General features: G+C 38.5%; 1 protein-coding gene across 1 annotated transcript; it reads right to left on the bottom strand.

Annotated features, from left to right (window-relative positions):
- Positions 1-16,450: 16,450 nt before the first annotated feature.
- LOC126991771 (piggyBac transposable element-derived protein 3-like) lies at positions 16,451-18,433 on the bottom strand. The gene has a single exon (XM_050850451.1). The coding sequence runs from the start codon at positions 18,271-18,273 to the stop codon at positions 16,762-16,764; it is 1,512 nt and encodes a 503-aa protein (XP_050706408.1). The 5' UTR covers positions 18,274-18,433; the 3' UTR covers positions 16,451-16,761.
- Positions 18,434-26,616: the final 8,183 nt, after the last annotated feature.

Below are 26,616 nucleotides of genomic sequence, written 5' to 3'. Positions count from 1 at the left end.
GCGCGGCGGCGGATTGGACTTGCTGCTGTGGAAGCATTCGTATATCCGGTTGAAAACACACTGGAAATATTTCACGTTAGTGTCGATGACGTTTGTTTCTTCGACAGTTTGTCCGTAGCCGATTATGCGCCGTTCCTCTTTTGATTTGTTGCATGCTTGGATGGATATGTTGCTGACGTAATCTTTAATTGTTTTGTTTTTCGTTTCATAATCCATGTTGGTCTGCGCGAGCAAATTCACGTAATGATTGCACGCACTTTTCTCAAGACTTTAAATACCAGATCCGTTGTTGGAACGGCTGCGCCGCGCACTGCGTGCGTGGCTATAAGCTCTCGCCCTCTCTCCAGCATTCGTCAATCTCTGTAGTTTTATTAAGCGTTTTTTTTTTTAGATTCTCTAGCGATGTGTTCATCTGTGCAATCTTAAAATCATTACTCTTTATAGTTTTTTTCACATATACTTAATTTATTTGTCTTTTCACTTAATTCGGTGCTAAGGCTTGTTACTTGTGTTTCTAATTCAGTTACTTTGTTACCTTCAGTGAATAATGTGGTTTTTAAGAGTTCGTTGCTCTTTTTGTACTCGGCCTCACAGGAAACGTACTTTTGATAATTTATCAAATTTTCATCGTTCAATGTTTTAATCTCGACGTCTTTGTTAATAATGCTTTCCTGATATGTTTGGATCTCGACGTCTTTGTTATTAACACTTTCCTCCAATTCTGTTATTTTTTGGGTTGCATTTTCTTTATCTACGGTCAGATCGGTAATTTCTTGGTTCATCTGTGCAATTCGTTGGTGTAAGAAGACGAATTGCATCCACAGGTGTCGTGCCAACCTCCACATCAACTGAACTCTTGTGAGCGGTGAGCGGAGCCTACTGGTGGTGCAAGACGATGTCGTGCCCATCCGAGCAACTGACTGCTGCTACATGTCGATAACTGAATAGTGAAGATAAGATTCCAATGTAATAGATGTGGCTGTGAGGTTTAACAAGACGAATTGCACATACTTGACTGCTGCTAGTGAATGTGCGACTTTGTCTCAATTGTCAACAGAACTCTTGTCCGCTACCACATAAGAGTTGTACTCTTATTGCTGCTACACCTGGAGTGTTGTCAACTAAACAACCGAATATTTTTCATCGTTGTCGAGATGGGAAGCATAATTCAACGCTTGATAAATAACGGTCTGACGATATACTTCACTTCTCTAAACAGTTTTTCTTTCGACTGGAAAAATGGTCTTCAGCCGAAATTGGTCATCCTCGGAGGTTTGCTGCCTCTCGAGTACAAATTTCAGAACATAGATTCTTTTCATTTTAACGCAAGGTTCATTCCTCCGGAGGTTCGATCCACGCGATGTATAACGTCTGACTGCGCAGTGTACATTTTCGCTAAGATTGCTTACAACATCATCTATTCTGCAAATTCTTCGACATTCGGGGACTGCGTTGATAAATCCACTTTTCAAACCTTAGCGCTCGACAACACGATTCAACGGACGCTGTTCATGATGACCAACTCTGCAACTAAACACAGACCAGAAATCTCACTCTTGATTCAAAATATACTCGAATTGATGCACAAGTAAACAGAGCCGTTGGATGGACTCCTGACAAGATAAGAAGAAGCATTGCAATGATTATGTGTAATAAATAAAAATAAGAATTTACAGATTGTTTTAGTTTATTCTTCTGTCGTGTCGTGGCTATAGGGAAAGCTTTACCTTTTCCGAGACACATCAAGAAATTGTTTTTGTTCCCAAAACACTCGTTGCCGAAGGACAACAATGCACTTGTTGCCGAATGAGTGCACCGTGTAATGAAATAAAAAAATTAAGAAAGCAAAATGGTTTTTATTCACACCCAATCTGCAAAACTACACGTCAAGAACTTTTACCTGACAATGCATTACATACACTATTCACACCCAATTGTTTTTATTCCCAATGACAATGCATTGACTGTGACTTGCTTCTTTTTTATTTCCTCGAGTCGATTTTCCAAAGCGTTAAAATTGTTAGTCATCTGATCAACAATGTACGTTCTGGAATCTAAACTGAATGTCCGTGCCTGTTCATACAATTTAATTTGCATTTCTAACACACACGTTTGGATAAACAAATCTCCGATATCGATGAGAGACTGCAACGCGACATCGAACGGAGTGTCGAGGACACGGGGATATTCACCGATGTTTTTTAACATCGGTTTAAGTAATTCGAGTTCTGTGTTGTTGAAATACTTCTTGTTGATTTGCTCTATTTTCCAATTCACGTCATTTTTATACTTAGTCAAAATCGAGGAACAATAATCTTTGAACAGTTCCATTGTTTTCACTCTGTTCAATAGAATTTTCGTTAAGTAGCTTAACATTTTTTTAGACATCAACGACTCAGCATCGGCATTCAATTCAAACGCGGTAACGACAGATTCTAAATCGGACGCGACTACTTGCCAAGTTAATATTTTTGATGATCTTAAATAGCGTTACGCCGAAGACCGTATTTTTATCAACTGTAATTTAGTTTAAAAAGGGGTCTTACTTAGATCGATCCGAATTTATTTTGGATAGAATTTGAGGTGACTCGATAGATACGCCTTGTACGGATACCGTCATGTGCAGCTACATCTTTAATCTGGTAATATTTCGTAAAGAGTCCTACCATTCTCCTCCTCTTTTTGTTTTTGAAGTCGACTTTGTAAATCCAAAACACGCACATTTACACACCTGTTCTGCACACAAGACGGAATAAAAAGTAATGTGACCAGCCGGTATTGTTGAAGACCTACAAATAAATTAGGAAAAAGCAAGAGAGCCAAACACCTGAAGAATCACTCTAACACCCGAGGAATCACTCTGCCGTCTGCGACGAATTCTAAATATTTATCTGGTTAAAGTTAATCGACGATGGCAGCTTTGACAATTAGACGAGCCAACAAAAAAGGGCGCCGTCGGAAGACCGAGGGTAAGACAGATGCCACCGGGAAGAAGAGGCGACGCACTAAGCGCCTCAAGCTGAACGATCAGATGATTAAGAAGACGAATAAGAAGAGCCTGGGTAAGGCCAGATCAAAACCTTCGACATGCATGAAAAAATCAATCATCAAGCAAATGAAGAAATGTCTCCGTATGAAAGACTGAATGGGAATGTATCGGACAGTAAGAGTAAAATAAAATTATCTTCGGACGACAGGTGATCGACAGTGTCTCGCAAATCGTTCTCTGTGATGCGATGTTCGATTCCATCGAGGATGTTCTTGAATTCCTCTTTGCCTACTTGTCTCGATAACAAGTCTAAAATTGAATTGAAAAAATCCAGTGCGTCAAATGAAAATAATCTTTGCCAAGTTAACGCTAAAATACTTTACTATGTGATTCTAAACATCAACAACCAAGATAAGAACATTCAGGATGTATTTTACACTACCTTTGCTCACTACACCAGATGTACTAATAACCAATGTAATGCGACCTGCAGTCTGTTCAAACGCATTCTCACACACGTGTACGACAGACACAACTGCCCCATAGCCAAACTGTACAAATACATATTGGAGGAACACATGCGGTCGTGTTTGAATGAAAATTGTCCTAATCCTGCATGTGCTGTGGCGCACAGAGTACGAACCCGTTCCAAAGGAACGTACATAATCGGCGACTTCAAGTTAATCATAATAGATTGCAACAATTACGAAATACGTCGCTTGGACAACAACAATCTCATCGCTTACAAGAGAGCGATTGGTCAGTCATCTTCTCATCACGTCAGTAAAACAGTCTCGTCCGAGGGTCAACTTTAAGTTTGGTGTTGTTGTTGCAAGCTGGAAGAAGAAATGATGTGACTCACGTGATAAGATGAAATGTCAAGTGTTTATTCTACATGTGTGTGAATGTGTTTATTCTACATGTGTGTGAATGCTGAGATGTGTACTAATTTTTAAGATGTAATTTTTAAGATGTTGAATGTGTACTAAATTTTAAACTTACAGTTGTAAACGAACTCTTCCTGTTGAACCTCTTCCTGTTGTATGTAACTTGTGTGTGTGTATTAAAATGGAACTGTTGTGTGTGAGTGTGTAGTGTATGTAACTTGTGTATGTGTGTGTGATGGAGGTGTTCTGTACAGTATATAAATTGTGTTAACATTAGAAATCAAGTCAACCTAAGACATGTGTGCAGAATCTTATGTTACTCCTAAAATAAAAATGGAACTGAAGTTGTGGCTGAAAAAGTATCTATGTAATTCGTGTGCGTGTGGACTGAGAATTCTGTATCTGTTATTCGTGTGCGTGTATGTTCTGTAGTAGTGTATGTTTGTTTTACTCCTAAAATAAAAATTGACCTGAAGTTGTGGCTGTTTTTAACATGTCACGATGTTCTTTCATATTTTACCAAAGTATTGAGAGACATGAAATTCGAGGTTGTGTATGAATGAATCTACAGTCCATACAACTAACGCTGTCATAATTTAATTGGTGAACAAAACCACTTTCTAATAGTTTATCTTTCATCGGAGTTAGACTTGACGGGTAAGTTTGAAAGCTCCTCTCTCTCTCAGCGAGCCGTGTTGTGTCCTGAAAGATCGTAGCGATGCCTGCTTTGTCTAACACTTTCTGGAGTAAGTTCCTGAGCGGGGTTTGATAATCGTAACCGAAAGGTGCGATTAATCGGTCTATTATAGACGTTAAGAGTGTGTGATGGGTTTGACCTTCTTTCAACATCATGATGACGTCGTACAACGCCATTGAAAAATTCAACAAGTAAAATGCAAAGCATGCCTGGCTAGCTCCGTTTTTACGTTCTTTGAATTTTAGAAAAGGTGAAGTATCGTTCTCCTTCAATCCATATCGAACACTTTGTACTTTGGGAGAGAACAGGAAAGTGATGCACCGCAAGTTACGAATTATAAAAGAACTTTCACCGTCAGAGATTACAATGACAACATGAATCATCTTTTCAGCACCAGGGTCCGTTAACTCTAGTTGTGTGTGACATTTGCATGGGTCTCTCTGCGCGCATGCAATTGTAAGTTAAGACTTCCTCCGAGACCAATGTTTTGGCAAGCGTTCCACAAAGGTCGGAGACTACGAGAAGATATAGGTGTTGTGTCAGCAGGTGACGAATCTACCGTACTCTCAAGAAATGTGTCGTGCACCGTACTCTCAAGAAATGTGTAGTCACCGCGCACCGCTTCGCTGCTTCATGGATGCTGCTGTTCCACGTCTCCGTACTCTGGATCTGTTAAAGTGTTTAATTGTGTTGTTGTTTGCTCACACATATTGCATATTGGTCACGGGGTTTGGAAAGAATGTAACTTTTTTAAAAGTTTAATAAAATTACATGTACCTTGTACAACATCTGCGTAGATGAAGTTTAACAATATAATATATGCGTAGATGTTTTGTTATTAACTACCCCTGAAACTATGTACGTCACAAGGTAAAGAATGTGTGTGTCAATTAAATGTATTGTTAAATCAAACAATATTTGCATAGATGTTTTGTGTTTCTATTAACCTTTGTTATCTAGCTGATGCAAATCACGAATATGTCTACGGATGTAACACGTTTGGTGTAATTCACAAATAAATCCATGGAGATAACACAGACGGATCTCTAAGTTGTATAACGTCCTGATGCTTTTGGATAAGGTCCTGATTCAATGTTTCGGTCTTTTTCATCTCTTCTTGAAAGTCCTTCAATTCTGTTATCAATTGTGTTGATCTTTCTTTCTCTGCGATCAGATCGTTAATTTCTTGGGTCAGCCGTGCAATCTCTGCTGTTTGGGTTTCGGTATTTTGGTTAGACTCTTCGATATTTTTCCTGTTTTCATTAATTTGGTCTTTTAACCGGTTGATTTCGGAGTCTTTGTCAATCACGGTTTTTGCAATCTTATTCAATTCTTCGTTAGAGCTTGATAACGTCAGGTTAGTTACTTGCAATGCATTTGCACGTGCGGTTTCAGCTGCTAGTATTTCCTGGGAGGATTTGTTCTCTGTGGTCATATCCTCAATTTGTTTGTTCAACCGTATAATTTCGTCTTCTTGTTTTTTTCAGTAATATCGATAAGTCATTACTCTTTTCACTCAGTTGGGTTTCGAGAGCAGTTTTCTCTTGCTGGAGGCGAGTGACATCTTGCTGGAGTCCATCTCTCGTTTGTGTCTCTTGTAGGAGTAGAGTTTTATTTTGAGTCAACTCTTGTTTGAATTGATCATTCTCTGTATCTAAGTCGTTATTACGTTGTTGGAGTTGTTCGTATTCATTTTGCATAAGATCGATCTTGTTTTTATTTTCAGATAATTCTGTGTTCAGTCGGTATTTCTCTTGGATTATCTTTCGTATATTTGCATTAACTTCTAAGAATTTCTTATCTACATCTTTGTATATCGTCATTATTTGTTGTACTTTGGCAGATGACTTTTCAATTTCTTTCCTTAATTCAGATTTTTCTTCTTCGTGTTTAGTTTGTTGATTTTGTAATTCATCCATGTGCTTCTTTGTAGAATCGGCTAACTCTTGACTAAATAAACTTATTTCATTAATTTTAGCGTCTAACTCACTCTGGTACTTATCCATTTTTTGTTTACAGGATTATAATGCTTCATCGTTCTTATCAAACTGGCCGAAGTCACGCATTCACATTTACAGACGAAGTCACGCATTCACCAACGTCTCAGAATTGGTCTACATTGCAGACAAAGTCACGCAAAAACTCACCAACTTAGCTAAAGACAATGAACATTCAAAAAGAGTTATTTTGATGTTGAGACAACTGGGCAAGACTGTTGAAGACGAATACTTGTGTGACAGATGCTTGCAGTTCTCTTGAGGTTTGTAATGGATTCTCTAGTTTGTGTAAATATCAGGCGTGTGTGGTATGTACTCTGTTATCTCTAGTTTGTGTAAATATGAGTGGTATGTACTCTGTTAATATAATGTGTGGTATGTACTCTGTGTAAATAAAATGTATATGATGTTCAGAGTTGAGTTTGTGTGTCTATTCCATGAGGTGTAACAGGAAGGCGAATTGCACATCTGAGCACTTGACTGCTGCTAGTGAATGTGCGACTTTGTCTCGACAGTCAACTAAACTCTTGTGAGCACAGTGCAAGTGTTAAACTCACCTCGCAACCAACGTAGATGATAATTAACACTCTCAACCAACTTAGATGATAAGATTCATAAGAAAGTTAAGATGGATTCAAACGCATTCACCAACGTCTCAGAATTGGTCTACATTGCAGACAAAGTCACGCATTCACCAACGTCTCAGAATTGGTCTACATTGCAGACAAAGTCACGCATTCACCCATTGCAGACAAAGTCACGCATTAACCAACGTCTCAGAATTGGTCTACATTGCAGACAAAGTCACGCATTCACCAACGTCTCAGAATTGGTCTAGATTGCAGACAAAGTCACGCATTCACCAACGTCTCAGAATTGGCAAAGTGACAAGTCAGAAAAGTCTGAGGGAATAAGCATGCAACACTCGTATATTATTCAGAATCAGTCTACTGCTGACATAAAGTCTCGCATTCACACAACTAGCAACATCTGCAACGCATTTTTTCCAACTCTGAGACAAAGTAAGATTTGTATTCAGAATCACGCAGGTCACACAATAGTATTCAGAATCCGTCTACAGCTGACACAAAGTCTCGCATTCACCACCAACTCTTGAGGGTTTAAGTCATGCAACAACACGTATAGTATTCAGAATACGTTTACCACTGACACAAAGTCTCATATTCACACAACATCTGCAGCATTATCAGACAAAGTGACAAGTCAGAAAAGTCTGAGGGAATAAGCATGCAACACTCGTATAGTATTCAGAATCAGTCTACTGCTGACATAAAGTCTCGCATTCACACAACTAGCCACATCTGCAACGCATTTGATCCAACTCTGAGACAAAGTAAGATTTGTATTCAGAATCACGCTGGTCACACAATAGTATTCAGAATCCGTCTACAGCTGACACAAAGTCTCGCATTCACCACCATCTGCAACTCTTGAGGGTTTAAGTCATGCAACAACACTTATAGTATTCAGAATACGTTTACCACTGACACAAAGTCTCATATTCACACAACATCTGCAGCATTCTCTGAGACAAAGTGACAAGTTAGAAAAGTCTGAGGAAATAAGCATGCAACACTGGGAGTTGGTGGTGTTGGTGTAGTTGTTAGAGAACTCGTTGAAGGAGCTTCTAACGAAGGAGAAGTATGCGGAGGAGGAGGGTTAATCGGAGGAGGATTAATCTGAGTTTCTAAATCAATCGGAGTTTCTATGAACCTTTTACAGTTGCACGAATTGATCTCCCAGGTCATAGGAACAAATTCTGGATAGTCATCGGTGAAGTGACTGTTACTCGAGAAGTAAAGTAGCTTCTCACTTTGGTCGAAGGCGTTATTCGGAAATCCAACTGGTGTGAAGATCGTCGATCCCAACATTTTGCCATTTCTCGAAAAGGTGATGGATGGATGAACGTCCGATGAGTACCACGATACACCACTGCTGTCAGGGTACTGGACCGTGATTATGGCGAGCAGCAACATCAGCAACAGTTGAAAGATCCCACCCATTTTCATCACGATGTCACTCTGCTCACTGCTCAGTCACTCCTCACTGTTCAATCTTTTCTTCACGACGAAGTCACTCTAAGTCACGATAACGTCACTCGTCACTTCTCCTCTTCAACGACTGGACTTCAGGATAGTCGAGTCAGGAGCCCAAGTATGCTCGCTCGCCAACACACCGAGTCGAGTGTCTGGACGGACAGCGTACCTTCTTTCTTTTATTGGTGACACGACAGATGCCTGGCATCGTTAGACACACGATTAAAAAATACAAAACTGGTTTCAAAATGTCTTTTCTAAAAAATAAAACAAAAAGTGGGTGTGTCTTGGCCTACGTCATACGCTTGCTGTTGCTGCTGACGCCAAACGCAGCAGCCTACCTTAACATTTTCTTCTGGAGCTCGGATATGGTCGTTTTGTACTTCAGTAATAGTTTTCGGTTTTCTTTGTAGTGTTGAAATAGACTGATTGAAAATGGATAGATTCCGTATCCTGTCGTAAAACACTCCGTCAGATACTGGCCCGACGAATTCTTGTCTGATTTGTCTGCTGTGGCGGCAACGTTGATGTTCTTGCAACCGTTGTGTGATTTCTTCACGAGACATATCGAATGATAGTCCACAACGGTTTTTTATCGACGTTTCTTTGTTGATGTGTTGAACCAGATTACTCTCACAGTTATACATTAGAATACCATTCATGAAGCGACATTCGAACAACATTCTGAGAGCATTACTAAATATCAATTCAGGATGTTTCAGGAATTTCAATTTGGCGTTGCGATGAACACTTGGAAGCAACCCGACGGGACAGAAATTTGTTCTCCGATTTAATTTCTTGAAAGTGCTGCGAAACGACTCACAATTGGAAGGGGTCAGACAAAATCGAACAGAGACACGCCAGCACGGTACCAAAGTCGGATATTCATTCACGTAAAGTTGAGAGGAATTTTAGAAACAAACTTTTAAGTAACATTTTATAATTAACAAGTCATACAAATGAGACGTAAGAACAAGTCATACCTGTATTCAGTGACCTGCACATCTTAACTCTCTATTCAGTTATGTATCCCAACTCACAATTTGATTTTATGATAGTAAGTATCCCACACACCCCGAATTTAGAATATGTAACTTACGTTTATAATAGTATCCCCTTAAATATAAATAAAAAATCAAGTGTGTTGTACACGTAGAGTTTATCTACCTTTGCGAGTCAATGTATAATAGTATCCCCAGTCGACACCCTTTTTGTTTTTAGTGTTTGACTTACCGCTATTTTACCCAGATAGCGAGTAGCATTTTTACACCACAAAATGTTAACTTCATTTTCTCTTGACTTGCAGATGCTGACTGTGATTCACAAACAACGACGAGAACACTTGAACCTCGAATTGGAGAGATTAAAAACATTCATAAGATGGCCTAACGCAAATATATCTCCTGAGGTACTGGCTCGTAACGGATTCTACTACCTCCGCGAGTTCGATCTGTGCAAGGCGTAATTGACACACACGAAGTAACGCGCGAAAAGCTGTGACGTAAGCTATCAATCGGCGTCGTTATCGACACATGCCAAAACATGGGCGTTATCTTAATCACACAGGAAGCCATGCAAATGTCACACACAACTAGAGAGTTGCTGCGAACAGATTCAGATATAACAGAATATAGTTAAGATACGATTCTGAACTCTGTAGTGTGTGACACATTCAAGATGTATAGTATTGGTACAAATGTCAAACTGGTCTCGGGAATATTAGTAGCAGTCAGAGAGTACTCAGCATGGTTCCGTGCCATCAGTCGTCGTGTTGTTTTAAATACCACGTAGACAATAGCAGTGACAGAAACTAGTAAACACAGAACCATGAAGAATGCCAAGAAGAACCTAAGGCTGTCAGCACTTATTCTATCTTGGCATTCTTCATGGTTCTTTGTTTACTAGTTTCTGTCACTGCTATTGTCTACGTGGTATTTAAAACAACACGACGACTGATGGCACGGAACCATGCTGAGTACTCTGACTGCTACTAATATTCCCGAGACCAGTGTTGTTTGAATGTTAATTTTGTAGCATGGTGAATCTGAAATTGTAACTGCTTGAAGACAGAGAAAACAATTGTATGTACATTAGTGTGATTTTTTAGTCTGTATATACGTTACATAAATTGTAACTCGGATAGACTATGTAGCATATTGTAGGTTAGGAAATAAGACTTTTATATAGAATTTGTATGATATTTTTCAAGCTATGTTTAATAAAATATAGTTGTATTTCCACCTGTTTGGACATCCTTAAATCACGTGTTCTGGGTCACTTGTTTGGTAGACGGTCTGTTCTGTTCCTTCGGCGGTCAGGGTGGTGTTGTCGTCGTACCACAGATGCTTAGCGAAGATCCCGATGATGACCATCACCAGAACGCCACATATTAACATTATAAACATGTTCATCCTCGACTTTCCGTTTTGATTTCCTGTGGTCTCAAAGGGTGAACCTTGATTTGCAGACATTTTGAATACCCGTCGTCTTCTGATACGGCGGCGATGTTGCGTAATTTCCCGCAAGCAGCAAATTCAACCTCCCGGTGCAATACCAAGATTAAAAGAATTACAGATAACAAAAAAATAATGCTTATTAAAAGAATTGCAGACACGCCAGGATATCTCATCACTAGAAACTTTAAAAATCTGAATGATTTTTTGGATCATTTAAAAAATAATACCAGATTCGTTCAGCGTTGTTATTTGCCAAAATGCAATATATGCACCTCAAAGCTGTCATAACAAATTGTCATCATTTAGTGCAGTGCAGACATGTACCTTTGGGTAAATGCAGCATTCACAGAGACTGAGTGTATAGTCTTCATAATCCGTCTATCGCTGACGCAAAGTCTCACATTAGCAACATTTGGTCCAAGTGAACCGTTCACAGAGACAGAGTTAACTTACACACACGGAATCCGTCTACCGCGGACACAAAGTATCGCATTCACACAACTAACAACATCTGCAATGCATCTGCAGCATTCACAGAGTTTGATGTGTTGACAAGTGCACGACAGTGTGGCTGCCTTTGATGAACCCCCGGTTAGCTGCGATTATCTTTCTGTTTTTGTCATACAGGTATTTTATTTTCGCCATTTCCTCTTCAGATTTTTCACTCGACATCCATCGCTTGTACAAATCGTTGACTTCCTTTAACAGCATTACTTCTTTGGTGTTGTAACCGTTGAGATAAGTTATACGATCTCTCGATCCCAAGTCGACGTCTTTCATGATTTGGAAATAATCTATGTCGGTTACTATCTTTCGTGGGTTGTAAGGCACGTACAGCGTCTGTCCACTGGTGAATCTGGCACCGGGTAGAGGATCGGGCATTTCGCGGGTAATGTTGACGAACCCGTCGCCGATCAATTATTGAGTCTGCAAGTAGTCGCGTCCGATTTAGAATCTGTCGTTACAGCGTTTGAATTGAATGCCGATGCAGAGTCGTTGATGTCTAAAAAAATGTTAAGTCATTCTCTGTATCGAATTCGTTATTACGTTGTTGGAGTTGTTCGTATTCATTTTGCATAAGATCGATCTTGTTTTTATTTTCAGATAATTCTGCGTTCAGTCGGTCTTTCTCTTGGATTATCTTTCGTATATTTGCATTAACTTCTAAGAATTTCTTAGACGCGAAATCACGGACCCCACTCGTGCAGGTCAAAGATTGGTGTTTTAGGTGCTACCTGTAATGTGATTAATAAATCTATAGTGTTAATTTTTTTTTTTTGAGTGTGAATAAAAGGTTCGTAATAAACATGTGGATGATGTTGAGCACTTACCGTGGCGGCGTTGCGTTGTATACGATGTCGGTATCCTTTCCATGGTTGTATAACGACAACACAGTAATAGCACTTCACTGTCACCAACAAAAAAATACACTCATCATCTCTCGTGATTTTTAACGCGAATTAATAGGTACCCAGAACACGTGATTTAAGGATGTCCAAACAGGTGGAAATACAACTATATTTTATTAAACATAGCTTGAAAAATATCATACAAATTCTATATAAAAGTCTTATTTCCTAACCTACAATATGCTACATAGTCTATCCGAGTTACAATTTATGTAACGTAAATACAGACTAAAAAATCACACTTAGACAATCAAATGACAGACATCAGTGGAACAAGGTCTCAGACTCTGTAGAACAAAATTTTTAATCTCATGACGGAATCTATCGACGTGTAGAACAAAGTCTCCGATTCACTCCGTTGTACAAAGTCAGACGTTCGCCACCAGCCGAAGACCTAAGATGCCACCATGACACGACATGATGTGAGTAAACTAAAACATTCTGTAAATTCTTATTTTTATTTATTACACATAATCATTGCAATGCTTCTTCTTCTTCTTACAAAATCAATCTTGTCAGGAGAGTCCATCCAATGTTTACTTGTTCATGACGGACGGTTTAGGAATCTGCCTCAATTAGTTTGTTCAACCGTATAATTTCGTCTTCTTGTTTTTTCAGTAATATCGATAAGTCATTACTCTTTTCACTCAGTTGGGTTTCGAGAGCAGTTTTCTCTTGCTGGAGGCGAGTGACATCTTGCTGGAGTCCATCTCTCGTTTGTGTCTCATGTAGGAGTAGAGTTTTATTTTGAGTCAACTCTTGTTTGAATTGATCATTCTCTGTATCTAATTCGTTATTACGTTGTTGGAGTTGTTCGTATTCATTTTGCATATGATCGATCTTGTTTTTATTTTCAGATAATTCTGCGTTCAGTCGGTCTTTCTCTTGGATTATCTTTCGTATATTTGCATTAACTTCTAAGAATTTCTTATCTACATCTTTGTATATCGTCATTATTTGTTGTACTTTGGCATATGACTTTTCAATTTCTTTCCTTAATTCAGATTTTTCTTCTTCGTGTTTAGTTTGTTGATTTTGTAATTCATCCATGTGCTTCTTTGTAGAATCGGCTAACTCTTGACTAAATAAACTTATTTCCTACCCCGTGTCAGAGTATAACAAGAATTCTGTTCACTCTAGTAATAGTATTCCCTGAAATGTTATCGAGTTCTTTGACAGCTCAGAATTGGTAGCGTTATTCGACAAAGTCTCACATGTAACGGTCCATAATCGGTTGATGTCTTTGACAATTTGACAGTTCAGAATTGGTAGCGTTATTCGACAAAGTCTCACATGTAACGGGTAAAGTCCATAATCGGTTGATGTCTTTGACAAAATGAAAACAGCACTGAAGATCCAATGGCAGAGATGCAAGTCCGCGACTGTCAACCGCGGTGACGACATCCTGAACTTCTGTCAGAACGTGAATAACTTCCTTAAAAGTTTCGATTTGACAAATTATGATTTTCGAGGTCTGATTCTCGACGCGTTGATACGCGAAGATTTCATTCCAGTCCACCGATTCACAGAGACGATTTTTGAGACGACTTTTGAAACTCTAAAGTCCATTAAAATAGATTTTAGTTTTTGTCAACTGCACGACATCCCAGACAACGTGAAAAACAAACGTCAAATGGCAGATATCGAAAGATCGAGCTCCTGCATCAAATGCGACATGTCGTTGAACGAAATCCACGCCAAGGATTGGCTGACCCGATACCTGAACGCCGACTATTAAGGGATCGCCTTTACGCCAGTTTCTCAGCGAAAGACCACAATGATAGCACCTCACGTCGTCACTATATCGTCAGACCGTTATTTCTCAAGCGTTGAATTATGTTTCCCATCTCGACAACGATGAAAAAGATTCGGTTGTTTAGTTTGATCTGGTCTGGAGTTAACAAATTAAAATAAATAACGAGCGCGTGTAACATATGTTGTTTGACACGCGTGTATTGAACGAAATTGTTCAATACTAACCTATTCGATGAAGAGAGGATCATTGGTGAACTGCATGAAGTAACAATCTGGATTGTGGTATATGTGTTCTATTAAGGGATCGCCTTTACGCCAGTTTCTCAGCGAAAGACCACAATGATAGCACCTCACGTTGTCACCCACACCTGTAAGAGTAATAATAGACTTAACTTAACGTAATACGGTCAACTCTTGTTTGAATTGATCATTCTCTGTATCTAATTCGTTATTACGTTGTTGGAGTTGTTCGTATTCATTTTGCATAAGATCGATCTTGTTTTTATTTTCAGATAATTCTGCGTTCAGTCGGTCTTTCTCTTGGATTATCTTTCGTATATTTGCATTAACTTCTAAGAATTTCTTATCTACATCTTTGTATATCGTCATTATTTGTTGTACTTTGGCAGATGACTTTTCAATTTCTTTCCTTAATTCAGATTTTTCTTCGTGTTTAGTTTGTTGATTTTGTGTAAAACTTATCGACAATGACTTATTTTATTTCAGCTTAACAAAAGATAAATTGACAGTATTGACACTCGCCTAAATTAACATACAATAATAAGGTACACGAACACACTGTTAAATGAAATTATCTTCAAGAATGTAGATAAAGTCGTAATACGACAAACCGCCAAAGACTTTCAGCCATCTTCAATACTCAATAGGATAAGATTTGTAGTTTAGCGATCTGCAAAGATCTTAATATTTCTCTTCTTTGAGGACGTATATTTATGTAACATTTACATTAAAAAAAAATTTACATTGTTTTATTTTTAACAAACGTACATTACATTATTTAACAAATGTACATTACATAGTGTGGAGGAAGAAAGGATGTGACTCACGTGATAAGATGGTGTGTGAATGCTGAGATGTGTACTAATTTTTAAGATGTAATTTTTAAGATGTTGAATGTGTACTAAATGTTAAACTTACAGTTGTAAACGAACTCTTCCTGTTGAACCTCTTCCTGTTGTATGTAACTTGTGTGTGTGTATTAAAATCAATAAGAGTACAACTCTTATGTGGTAGCGGACAAGAGTTCTGTTGACAATTGAGACAAAGTCGCACATTCACTAGCAGCAGTCAAGTATATGCAATTCGTCTTGTTAAACCTCACAGCCACAGTCTTCAGCTGCACGGCAGCAGTGTTCATCATCCGAAGGTCTCGGATCACAAATCGAATCGTTAATGGTCAAACTAAACGGACATTCGACTGCGATTAATCAAGTTAAAGAGTTTTACGAAGCCGAATTCAATAATCAACAACTGGATTTTTTTAAAAAAAATGCAAGAATTCAATGATTTGGTCAACCGAATAATAACAGAGAAAAATAACGAGACATCCATGATTTTCAACGAAGCGGTAGAAAAACTAAATGAAATAAAAAAGAGAGTTGCTCTTCTTCGGTCCGACGAGTCAATATTCGAGTGGCGTTGAGTTAATCTTCTTCGGTCCGACGAGTTAATATTCTTCGAATGTTTTTTAGTGTAGTTGATTCTTTTACGTTTTGCTTTGTTGTTGCTACTAGTACTACTGATAATAACGCTGCCGCTGCTAGTGGTGCCACCATCATTAAAACTGTCGGTGTCACTGCTGGTGCTACTACTACTGCACATCTGGATGACGGACACGAACACAACGTAAATTTCGTAACAGGTTCCCTACAGGCCATACAGCTCAACGATAACGGAAAGACGAGACATGTTTGACTCTTCGCTCTTAACATTGCTCTACAAATTCGAAGAGTCTATTCAACAATGCAACTCTCTTGGACGTGTGAAAACAGATTCTGATTAGGAGATGTAGTTGAATAGAAAGTTGAGATTCTGAATAGAGAGTACATCACGCTAGACTTTGTTATACTAGACTTTGTCATCTGCGTGCGCAAGAGTTCACAATCCGTCTAACACCGACGCAAAGTCACACATTAACCCTTTAGTGACCGAACCATGAAAAACTTTGAGTACAGACACAAATATTTATGTAATGACTTGTTGAGATCCACTTATGATAATGAAACGAAGAATTTTTTTTTTTTACATATATTAGAAAAATTACAGTGTGTTCCCAAAATGGGAACGTTGGACACTTCCGGTACCAAATTATACATATAAACTCAAATTACAAATGTATTATTCAGATAACTAAGAAAACAGATTTGTTATTATTTATTTCAATTTATCCGTACACTGGGTTCATATACAGATCTTTTCATAAAAATATATCCTTTAATACCAAAAGAACAAACAAAAATATCATGTATTTATTTCTCTGTTAGCATCAATGTCTCATTTCTTGTGGAACAGGGCACTGCACCCCTTATGGAGTCTTTTCTCACACTTGACGCAGCTTAGGCGTGTGTTTTTCTTGCACAGAATGCATCTTCCCTGTGGACATTGTTCTAGAAAGTGGTTGACATTGTCATACCTTATTGCTTTGGGCACAGTTGATGTTGGCCCTCCTTTTCTTTTTCTGGGTTCTTGGATTCTTATAAGTGTCCTAGCTATATCCCGCCTGAAATCCTTATGGCTTACTTCAGAGGTAGGGTTTACATACTGGTAGAACCTGAAGCTTGCTACAATGGAGAGGTTCAGCAGCTGAGCAAAGATATTCCAATACCACTTCCTAGAACGCAGTCTTGGCCTGTATGTCGACAACATTTGGTCACACACATCCACCCCACCCATGCCTTTATTGTACATGGTTATCAAATAAGGCTGTTGTATATTCTTTTTTCCTTCTTTTTTTACCCATCTGTTTACCTTTTGCATAGGACTGATTCCATAATAATTGCTAGCAACTGTGACAATGCTGTTGTCATTCCACCTGGCACATAAGACTACATCATCCGATCTATAGTCGTATGAACCCCTCTCTTTCTTTTCAGCATCTTTCTTTGACATAAGAGGGCACTTTCCGGTGCGATTATCCCTAATAGTTCCACAAGCTCGAACACCCTTCTTGGTAAGGTTAACCATCAGTGCATGACTAGTAAAAAAATTGTCAAAAAACACTACATGCTCATCCTTATTTACCACTGGTTGTAACATGTTCATCACCACCTGAGTTCCCAAGGGCTCTTTTCTATTTTCCTCCTTTCCACAATAGAGAGAAAAGTTATAAGGATATCCATCAGCACTACACATCATCCACATCTTGTACCCAAATCTGACAGGTTTATTTCTTATGAATTGTTTTGCACTGTGTCTTCCACGATAAGGGATCATTGATTCGTCGATGCTCAAGAATTCATGAAAAACGCCATGTTTCTGACAATTATCTTTGAGCATTTGAAGCAAGGGTAGGATTTTGGCCATCTTTGAGTCTCCTAAATTGTTGTTGTCAGCTACGTGAAAGTACCTCTTGATGGACTTGAATCTTTCCCTGCTCATTGTCTTTGCAAATATTGGAATTTCTAAGTCCTCACTGGTTGACCAGTAGTCATTCTCAGCAGGAACACTATGATATCCGCTAATTATTAGCAGTCCAAGAAACTTCATCATTTCATCCTCATCAATGCTGAAATTCTTGTCGTTTTTGTCCCGCTGTGCATACAAGTTTGTTTGCTGTGTTAGATGACTGATCATCTCATCTGTGAAGAAAAGTTTATAGATCTCAAACATGTCTTTTCCTAAATGAACATCACCAAAACCTGAAGGTATGGAATGAGGACCAAGTGAGATATTTTCCTTTTTACGCCATCTTCCTTTTGTTCCAGCCTCTCTGTTTGTCTCACTCTCATCTTCTTCATCAACCATATTGTCATGTACTTCAAGCTCCCCACTGACTTCATCTGGCATAGCATTTTGATCTAGTGTGTCGTCTTCAGCTTCTTCATCGCTGTCGATAGGTTGATCACCAGTAGAAGGGGGAAGCACAACAATATCAATGTCTTCAGAATTTGATTGAGCAACTGCTTCAGTGGCATCACGTAGAAACCGATACCTCTGTCTAGCGGAACCTAAACTGAAAATAAAGAATATATATATATATATATATATATATATATATATATATATATATATATATATAGATATATACATATATATATATATATATATATATATATATATATATATATATATATATATATATATATATATATATATATATATATATATATATATATATCTTCGTATTTAGTCAGAAAAATATAAAACAAAACACATGAACATGATAATATAGAGATAAATAACTACTCACCCATAAAAGCCTTTGGTATCCATAACACCAGTGCGACTTCTAACTGGTATGCTGCTGTCCGGTAAGGGGAATGGCTCGACTTTGACTGCTAACTCACAGCAAAGTGTCAGCGTAGCCTGTGTGTATGGAGTATGGACTTATTGCACCACCTACCACGGAACACAGCCTAACATGTTTCAAGTTTATGAATAAATAAGGGTATTTTGCGAACGTAAGTGCCCAACGTTCCCATTTTGGGAACATGTTATAAAAACAACTACAGTGACAAATCTATAATACAAATTTTGTGCAACGACAAATATTATCAAAGAAGAATCATATCCAGATCATCAAATACAAAGGAACATCTAAAATCACGATATTTCGTAAATAAAGAAATTTTTTCTCGAAGACTATGATTTTTCACAAAATTTCATAAATACATAACGAAAAAAACAAAAATAAACTTACAGAAAACTAAAATGTTTTAATTTAGTTGAGATAGTTATGCATTCAACATTACATCTCATATGGTATAAACAACAAAAAAATATAAATTAGGCTAGTAAAGTGACGTATTAGTGTTGTTCCCAAAATGGGAACGTTGGACACTAAAGGGTTAACACAACTGTAACATCTGTAATGCTTGCGTCCAACAATGCAACTCTCTATTGCATTGCTGAAGTCTAGCGTGATGTAATCTCTATTCAGAATCTGTTGGTGTGTCACCTCAGAGCAGGTTGCACGTTCGACGGTGCGTCTAGATCAACAATGCAACTCTCTAGTTGCTCTTAATGCTTGTAAGATTTTGTACACTCCGTAGGCAAGAGTTCACAATCCGTCTAAACACACATGTAACATCTGCTTTGTCATGTGAGTCGACTTTCCAATCTAGACCAACAATACAATTCTCTAGTTCTTAATGCTTGAGTCCAACAATGCAACGAAATGCCCGATCCTCTACCCGGTGCCAGATTCACCAGTGGACAGACGCTGTACGTGCCTTACAACCCACGAAAGATAGTAACCAACATAGATTATTTCCAAATCATGAAAGACGTCGACTTGGGATCGAGAGATCGTATAACTTATCTCAACGGTTACAACACCAAAGAAATAATGCTGTTAAAGGAAGTCAACGATAAGGACGAGAAGGTCTCACATTCACTGGGCAACTTACTCTTCAAACAGATTCTGATAGAACAGATTCTGAATAGAGTTGTCATCGTCACGTTAGACTTTGTCATGTGAGTCTGTACACTCCGAGGTTAGGTAGGCAAGATTTCTTCAACAAAGAAGAAGTCTTAACTTACATTTGCATGCGCGAAGAGAGACCCATGCAAATGTCACACACAACTAGAGAGTTGCTGCGAACAGATTCAGATAGAATATAGTTAAGATACGATTCTGAACTCTGTAGTGTGTGACACATTCAAGAGGTATAGTATTGGTGCAGGTCATCTCGACTTATGCAAAACATGTAGAGATAGGCGACGCACTAAGCGCCTCAAGCTGAACGATCAGATGATTAAGAAGACGAATGAGAAGAGACTGGGTAAGGCCAGATCAAAACCTTCGACATGCATGAAAAAATCAATCATCAAGCAAATGAAGAAATGTCTCCGTATGAAAGACTGAATGGGAATGTATCGGACAGTAAGAGTAAAATAAAATGTTAAGTCCGTATTTACTGTTTATTTTTCACCAGTACAATTTGACTTCATTTGTCATGTGGCTCTCATCAATTGTTTGAATTGCCATCACACGAACATACGGGAAATCGAACAAGGAAATGAATTGGTGGCCAGTTATAAGAAACATCCCAAGAAAAAGTACAAGTACAAGTCTCAGAAAACAATGACCGACAAAGAAAAACTATTGAAATGCAATCAGACTATTTTACAGTTGAAACGTGAGATCGCCTTTCAGAAAGTACAAATTACGCGAATGCAGCGAGATCACGAGACTGAAATCGTTCAACTCAAAATGAACGTTCAACGAAGCGATAGCTTTAAAAAAATTCTAGAGCCTCGCTCGCGATTTTGGAGGTCAGGAGATTGGCATTCAGCGGGGGTACGGAACAGTCCATCATCTCGTCGTCTCTGACCTATTTTGTCTTGTCGGCAGATTCCGAAATAGTTGTTAACGACATCTGGTGCGGTTTAAACGACATTTTTACCGTCTAAAATCGAGAGTGTTGTTTGAGTCGCTCGGGAATTAAAATATATCCTCAAGAATATGAGCACCCTACCTCCGAGTATGGCCACTAACAGAACGATGTCTATTGAACAGAGTGAAAACCATGGAACTGTTCAAAGATTATTGTTCCTCGATTTTGACTAAGTATAAAAATGACGTGAATTGGAAAATAGTGCAAATCAACAAGAAGTATTTCAAAAACACAGAACTCGAATTACTTAAACCGATGTTAAAAAACATCGGTGAATATCCCAGTGACTTCGACACTCCGTTCGATGTCGCGTTGCGGTCTCTCATCGATATCGGAGATTTGTTTATCCAAACGTGTGTGTTAGAAATGCAAAGTAAATTGTATGAACAGGCACGGACATTCAGTTTAGATTCCAGAACGTACATTGTTGATCAGATGACTAACAATTTTAACGCTTTGGAAAATCTACTCGAGGAAATAAAAAAGAAGCAAGTCGACATAGAGAAGTTGAAAATAACACCACCACAGTCTTCAGAGAGTACTATCGATTTGACAGATTTGCGAAATCGACTCGATAAAATAAACAAAAAGCAAGACGAGTTGAAAAAAACACAGTCTACAGAGAGTACTATCAATTTTACAGATTTGAAAACTAGACTCAAAAAATATAACAATATAAAAATTAAACAACTTCTCAACGCCATTAATCTTCATCTTAACAACAACAGAATTAAGAAACACTTGTTGGACAAATACAAAATTTCCAATCAGAATTGGTTAATGTTTTTGAGAACAAACAGAGGGGACGGTAACGGAGATTACGAAATGTCAGATGCGAATGACACGTCTACAGAAGCCGTTCAGAAATTGATCGCATTATTCCAACCTATATTTCCTAACACGGGTAATGTTGACGAACCGTCGCCGATCAATTATTGAATCGGCAAGTAGTCGCGTCCGATTTAGAATCTGTCGTTACAGCGTTTGAATTGAATGCCGATGCTGAGTCGTTGATGAGGAGAGAGTTGAGGAACGTCGACTCACATGACAAAGCTAACGTGACGATGACAACTCTATTCAGTATCCGAATCCGTTCGAAGAGTAAGTTGTCCAATTTGCAACCCTCTAATGTTAGACATGTGTGACATGTAGAGATAGAGAGTCTGATTTGTTGTACCTTCGAGCGGTCCCGGCCAGTTTGATAAGAACGATGAAGCATTAGAATCCTGTAAACAAAAACTGGATAAGTGCCAGAGTGAGTTAGACGTTAAATTAATGAAATAAGTTTATTTAGTCAAGAGTTAGCCGATTCTACAAAGAAGCACATGGATGAATTACAAAATCAACAAACTAAACACGAAGAAGAAAAATCTGAATTAAGGAAAGAAATTGAAATGTCATCTGCCAAAGTACAACAAATAATGACGATATACAAAGATGTAGATAAGAAATTCTTAGAAGTTAATGCATATATACGAAAGATAATCCAAGAGAAAGACCGACTGAACGCAGAATTATCTGAAAATAAAAACAAGATCGATCTTATGCAAAATGAATACGAACAACTCCAACAACGTAATAACGAATTAGATACAGAAAATGATCAATTCAAACAAGAGTTGACTCAAAATAAAACTCTACTCCTACAAGAGACACAAACGATGAATTACAAAATCAACAAACTAAACACGAAGAAGAAAAATCTGAATTAAGGAAAGAAATTGAAAAGTCATCTGCCAAAGTACAACAAATAATGACGATATACAAAGATGTAGATAAGAAATTCTTAGAAGTTAATGCAAATATACGAAAGATAATACCAGAGAAAGACCGACTGAACGCAGAATTATCTGAAAATAAAAACAAGATCGATCTTATGCAAAATGAATACGAACAACTCCAACAACGTAATAACGAATTAGATACAGAGAATGATCAATTCAAACAAGAGTTGACTCAAAATAAAACGATGTCCGACTAAACGAATCGTAACGCGCATGGGCAACATGAAGATCCCGTGCAACGCTTTTGAACTCCTCTCAGAATTCCACAAACTCGAAATACTGGGACCGAACGGGATTGGCAATCAATCGCTGTTGAACGAAGCGACTTTCGGCCAAGGAATTAACAGAGTAGACAACGGTAGGTTCTTGGGTTACGTGCACGTTTATGTTACCCTCCGACGTCTTTCTCCGGTACGAAGCTTGGTCGTAAAACGGATGGAGTAAGCGACTCTGTTTTTTTTTCGGGTATTTTCGAGATTTTAAGCAATTTTATATGATCTTCTGCTGCCGCGTCACTCAAACGGCGGTTGTAAGCGTTAGCAGCAGCGAAGTAGGCAAACTGCGTCCATCCTGGAGTGTCCGTGCACAGACCGTGGCGAAAACGCTGACACTGCTTCACTAATCCTGCGAACACCACATATTCATTGGGAGACAAACACATATCTCTGACTCTTCCCGTCTTTTGCTCGAAGAACGACACCGGTAAGAATTTGGAGTTAAAATGTTGTTCGCTTCGCTTGTCGTATAATTTCATTCTAAATTTGTGACGTACGGTCAGAGCAACCAGCAGAACGATCAAGAGCAAGATGCAAAACACACCGACCACATGAGACCAATTCAGGTATCTCAACTCGTCTTTGGTCATTATTACTTTTGTTCACAGGTACAGCAAACATTCGTTTGTGACATATTAATTTACTCAACAGATATCTATCTTTCTTATTTCACTTGACAAACTTTCTTATTTCACTTGTGTGTATGTGACAAACTATTGGTGGTGATCTTCCCTTTTCTGATCGACATCGAACTGATCGACATCGAACTGTTCGGGATCGAACTGTTCGGCTGCACGTCTTGCCTGGATGGCTAAATTCAATCGTTTGTTTTCGAGTTTTGCATACTTGATGTTAATCTTCAATAGTTCGTTTTCGTGTTTCATTTTCTCGATCTCCGCGGTTATTGCTTTATTCTCTCGAACTAGTTCTTCTTGACTTAATGAATGCCTTGCATTACACAAGTTGCTGGTCGTCTCATCGCTGCACTTTTTAAAATTATTTTCAAACACTTCAAAATAAAATCACTTGTCTCGGTACCGATAGTTTATTTACTCCAAACCCCACTTTTTTTAGCACTGTAAAATTACAGAGTTAAGGTACATAAAATTAGAATATGTAGTGGTCATCACGTATACAAACCTTGTTTTGTCTGACTCTGTCAAGCAGGGTGAATGTGGGAGTCGTCAACAAATTAGGCGTGTATTTCAAAATCTGAAGAATATGTTGTTGTTGTCCAAAGCGGGTGAACTCTTGCGAACTGTAACAAGTTTAAGAATAGAGAGTTAAGATGTTCACCAGTCTTAGAGAGTTATGGTTCGATGTCGCGTTGCAGTCTCTCATCGATATCGGAGATTTGTTTATCCAAACGTGTGTTAGAAATGCAAAGTAAATTGTATGAACAGGCACGGACATTCAGTTTATATTTCAGAACGTACATTGTTGATCAGATGACTAACAATTTTAACGCTTTGGAAAATCGACTCGAGGAAATAAAAAAAAGAAGCAAGTCGACATTGAGAAGTTGAAAATAACACCACATAAATCTCATTCCACTATTAGTCGTGTCTATAAACCTATCATGAACCAAATGTAGAGACACCATCCAAGTTTGAGGTATCATAACTCTCTAAGACTGGTGAACATCTTAACTCTCTATTCTTAAACTTGTTACAGTTCGCAAGAGTTCACCCGCTTTGGACAACAACAACATATTCTTCAGATTTTGAAATACACACCTAATTTGTTGACGACTCCCACATTCACCCTGCTTGACAGAGTCAGACACAACAAGGTTTGTATACGTGATGACCACTACATATTCTAATTTGATGTACCTTAACTCTGTAATTTTACAGTGCTCTAAAAAGTGGGGTTTGGAGTAAATAAATTATCGGTACCGAGACAAGTGATTTTATTTTGAAGTGTTTGAAAATAATTTTAAAAAGTGCAGCGATGAGACGACCAGCAACTTGTGTAATGCAACTGGACGTGTGTGAGTATATGTGCCTCACATGCATCCAACACACTGCCGACGATGTTAGCGGAATCAGACGCTGTCGTGCATAACGAACACGAACGTCTGAGACTTCATAGTCGGCGATCACGTACGCCTACACCCGGCAAGAAATTGACCAGCGCCACGAATAATCCGCGCTTCTCTTTCGTTATTTGTAAAAGGAAACGTTCCTTGAAAAAGATAAATAAATATTCTGAACCGCGTCTACGGCTTCGTTGAAATATAGTTCTGTCATCGTGTTTTTATCAGAGTTATCATCGCCGATCGATGCCTTCCATGCCTTCATAAACTCTTCGATGTTTTTGACCAAAACTATTATTTTCTTATTTTCATCTTCGTTATGAGGAATATCTTTTAATAGTTGAGAGGACTCACCAAACATCAACACGTGAACATTATTACTTGGGTGACACTAAAATAACGGACAATTGAAATTTCAACAAAGTGAAGAAATAAGTTTGGAAATTTGAACAAGTGCAGCGACAACCATCGCGACGTAGACGACCGAAGCAGATGCTGTTCGCGGTGAGTACACAACTTGCGTATTCAACAACTTCGTAGCTTGCTGGTGGAATGCGCATTGGACCCCTACAGTTGCACATCTGTACCGATCTGTCCAATTTTTTCCCAACCAGTTACTTATACTTACACGTTCATAGCTTAATGCATCATTAGTAAAGAGTAGTGGTATGTATAGTCAATGCATTATCATTGGGAATAAAAACAATTGGGTGTGAATAGTGTACGTAATGCATTGTCAGGTAAAAGTTCTTGACGTGTAGTTTTACAGATTGGGTGTGAATAAAAACCATTTTGCTTTCTTATTTTTTTTTATTTCATTACACGGTGCACTCATTCGGCAACAAGTGCATTGTTGTCCTTCGGCAACAAGTGTTTTGGGAACAAAAACAATTTCTTGATGTGTCTCGGAAAAGGTAAGGCTTTCCCACCTCCCGCACCAATGTAGGCTTTTGGCCAAGATATCAACCGATTATGAACTATTACATGTGAGACTTTGTCGAATAACGCTACCGATTCTGAACTCAAAATCAGACTACCTGTACGACAAGGTCTCACATTCACCCCAACAAATTCTGATCAACAGATTCTGAACTCAATGTTTGAAGGGGTTAATTTTGTAAAGTCAATTTTGAGTTTTCAGTGGTGTACTACAACCGATCATGAACTTTACCCGTTGTGAGACTTTGTCGAATAACGCTACCGATTCTGAACTCAATGTTTGAAGGAGTTACTATTGTAAAGTCAATTGTGAGTGTTATGTCCATCACAATAGTGGGTACCGACTGGACCATTTCGGGTTTCGCCTGTTTGTTGCGTTGCGTCCTGTTTGTTTTCTTGGACGGTTGTTGTTCCTGTTGCTGTGTCAACCCTGTTTCAACTTTGCTAGCAGAGTCTTCCTGAGTCTCGAATTCCATGTTTGTCTTTTGTTGTTATTCTTCTTGGTGGTCGTTTAATGATAGTGGTGAGCGGAAAGGAATTGGATATCATTGCAAACCTTTCTCAAGAAATAACCAGAATTATGGTCGACAGTGTGTACGTGGCTGCCAATCCTAAGAAGAACATCGTCAATGTGAGCGTGAAAGTCTCGCTCGAGAGCAATACCTCCAAAGTTGTCATCGTCACGTTTGACTTTGTCATGTGAGTCGACGTTCCAATCTCTACATTCCGCTGTTAGGTAGGCAAGAGCTCAACTT

The sequence above is a fragment of the Eriocheir sinensis genome, unplaced genomic scaffold (genome assembly GCF_024679095.1).
Source record: "Eriocheir sinensis breed Jianghai 21 unplaced genomic scaffold, ASM2467909v1 Scaffold334, whole genome shotgun sequence".
NCBI lineage: Eukaryota > Metazoa > Arthropoda > Malacostraca > Decapoda > Varunidae > Eriocheir > Eriocheir sinensis.
The sequence above is the reverse complement of the archived record's forward strand: the minus strand, read 5'-3'. Positions and strand labels throughout refer to the sequence as shown.

Excerpts from the sequence above, each read along its gene's own strand:
- LOC126991771 (XM_050850451.1), bottom strand. The coding sequence starts at position 18,273 with ATGCCAGATGAAGTCAGTGGGGAGCTTGAAGTACATGACAATATGGTT.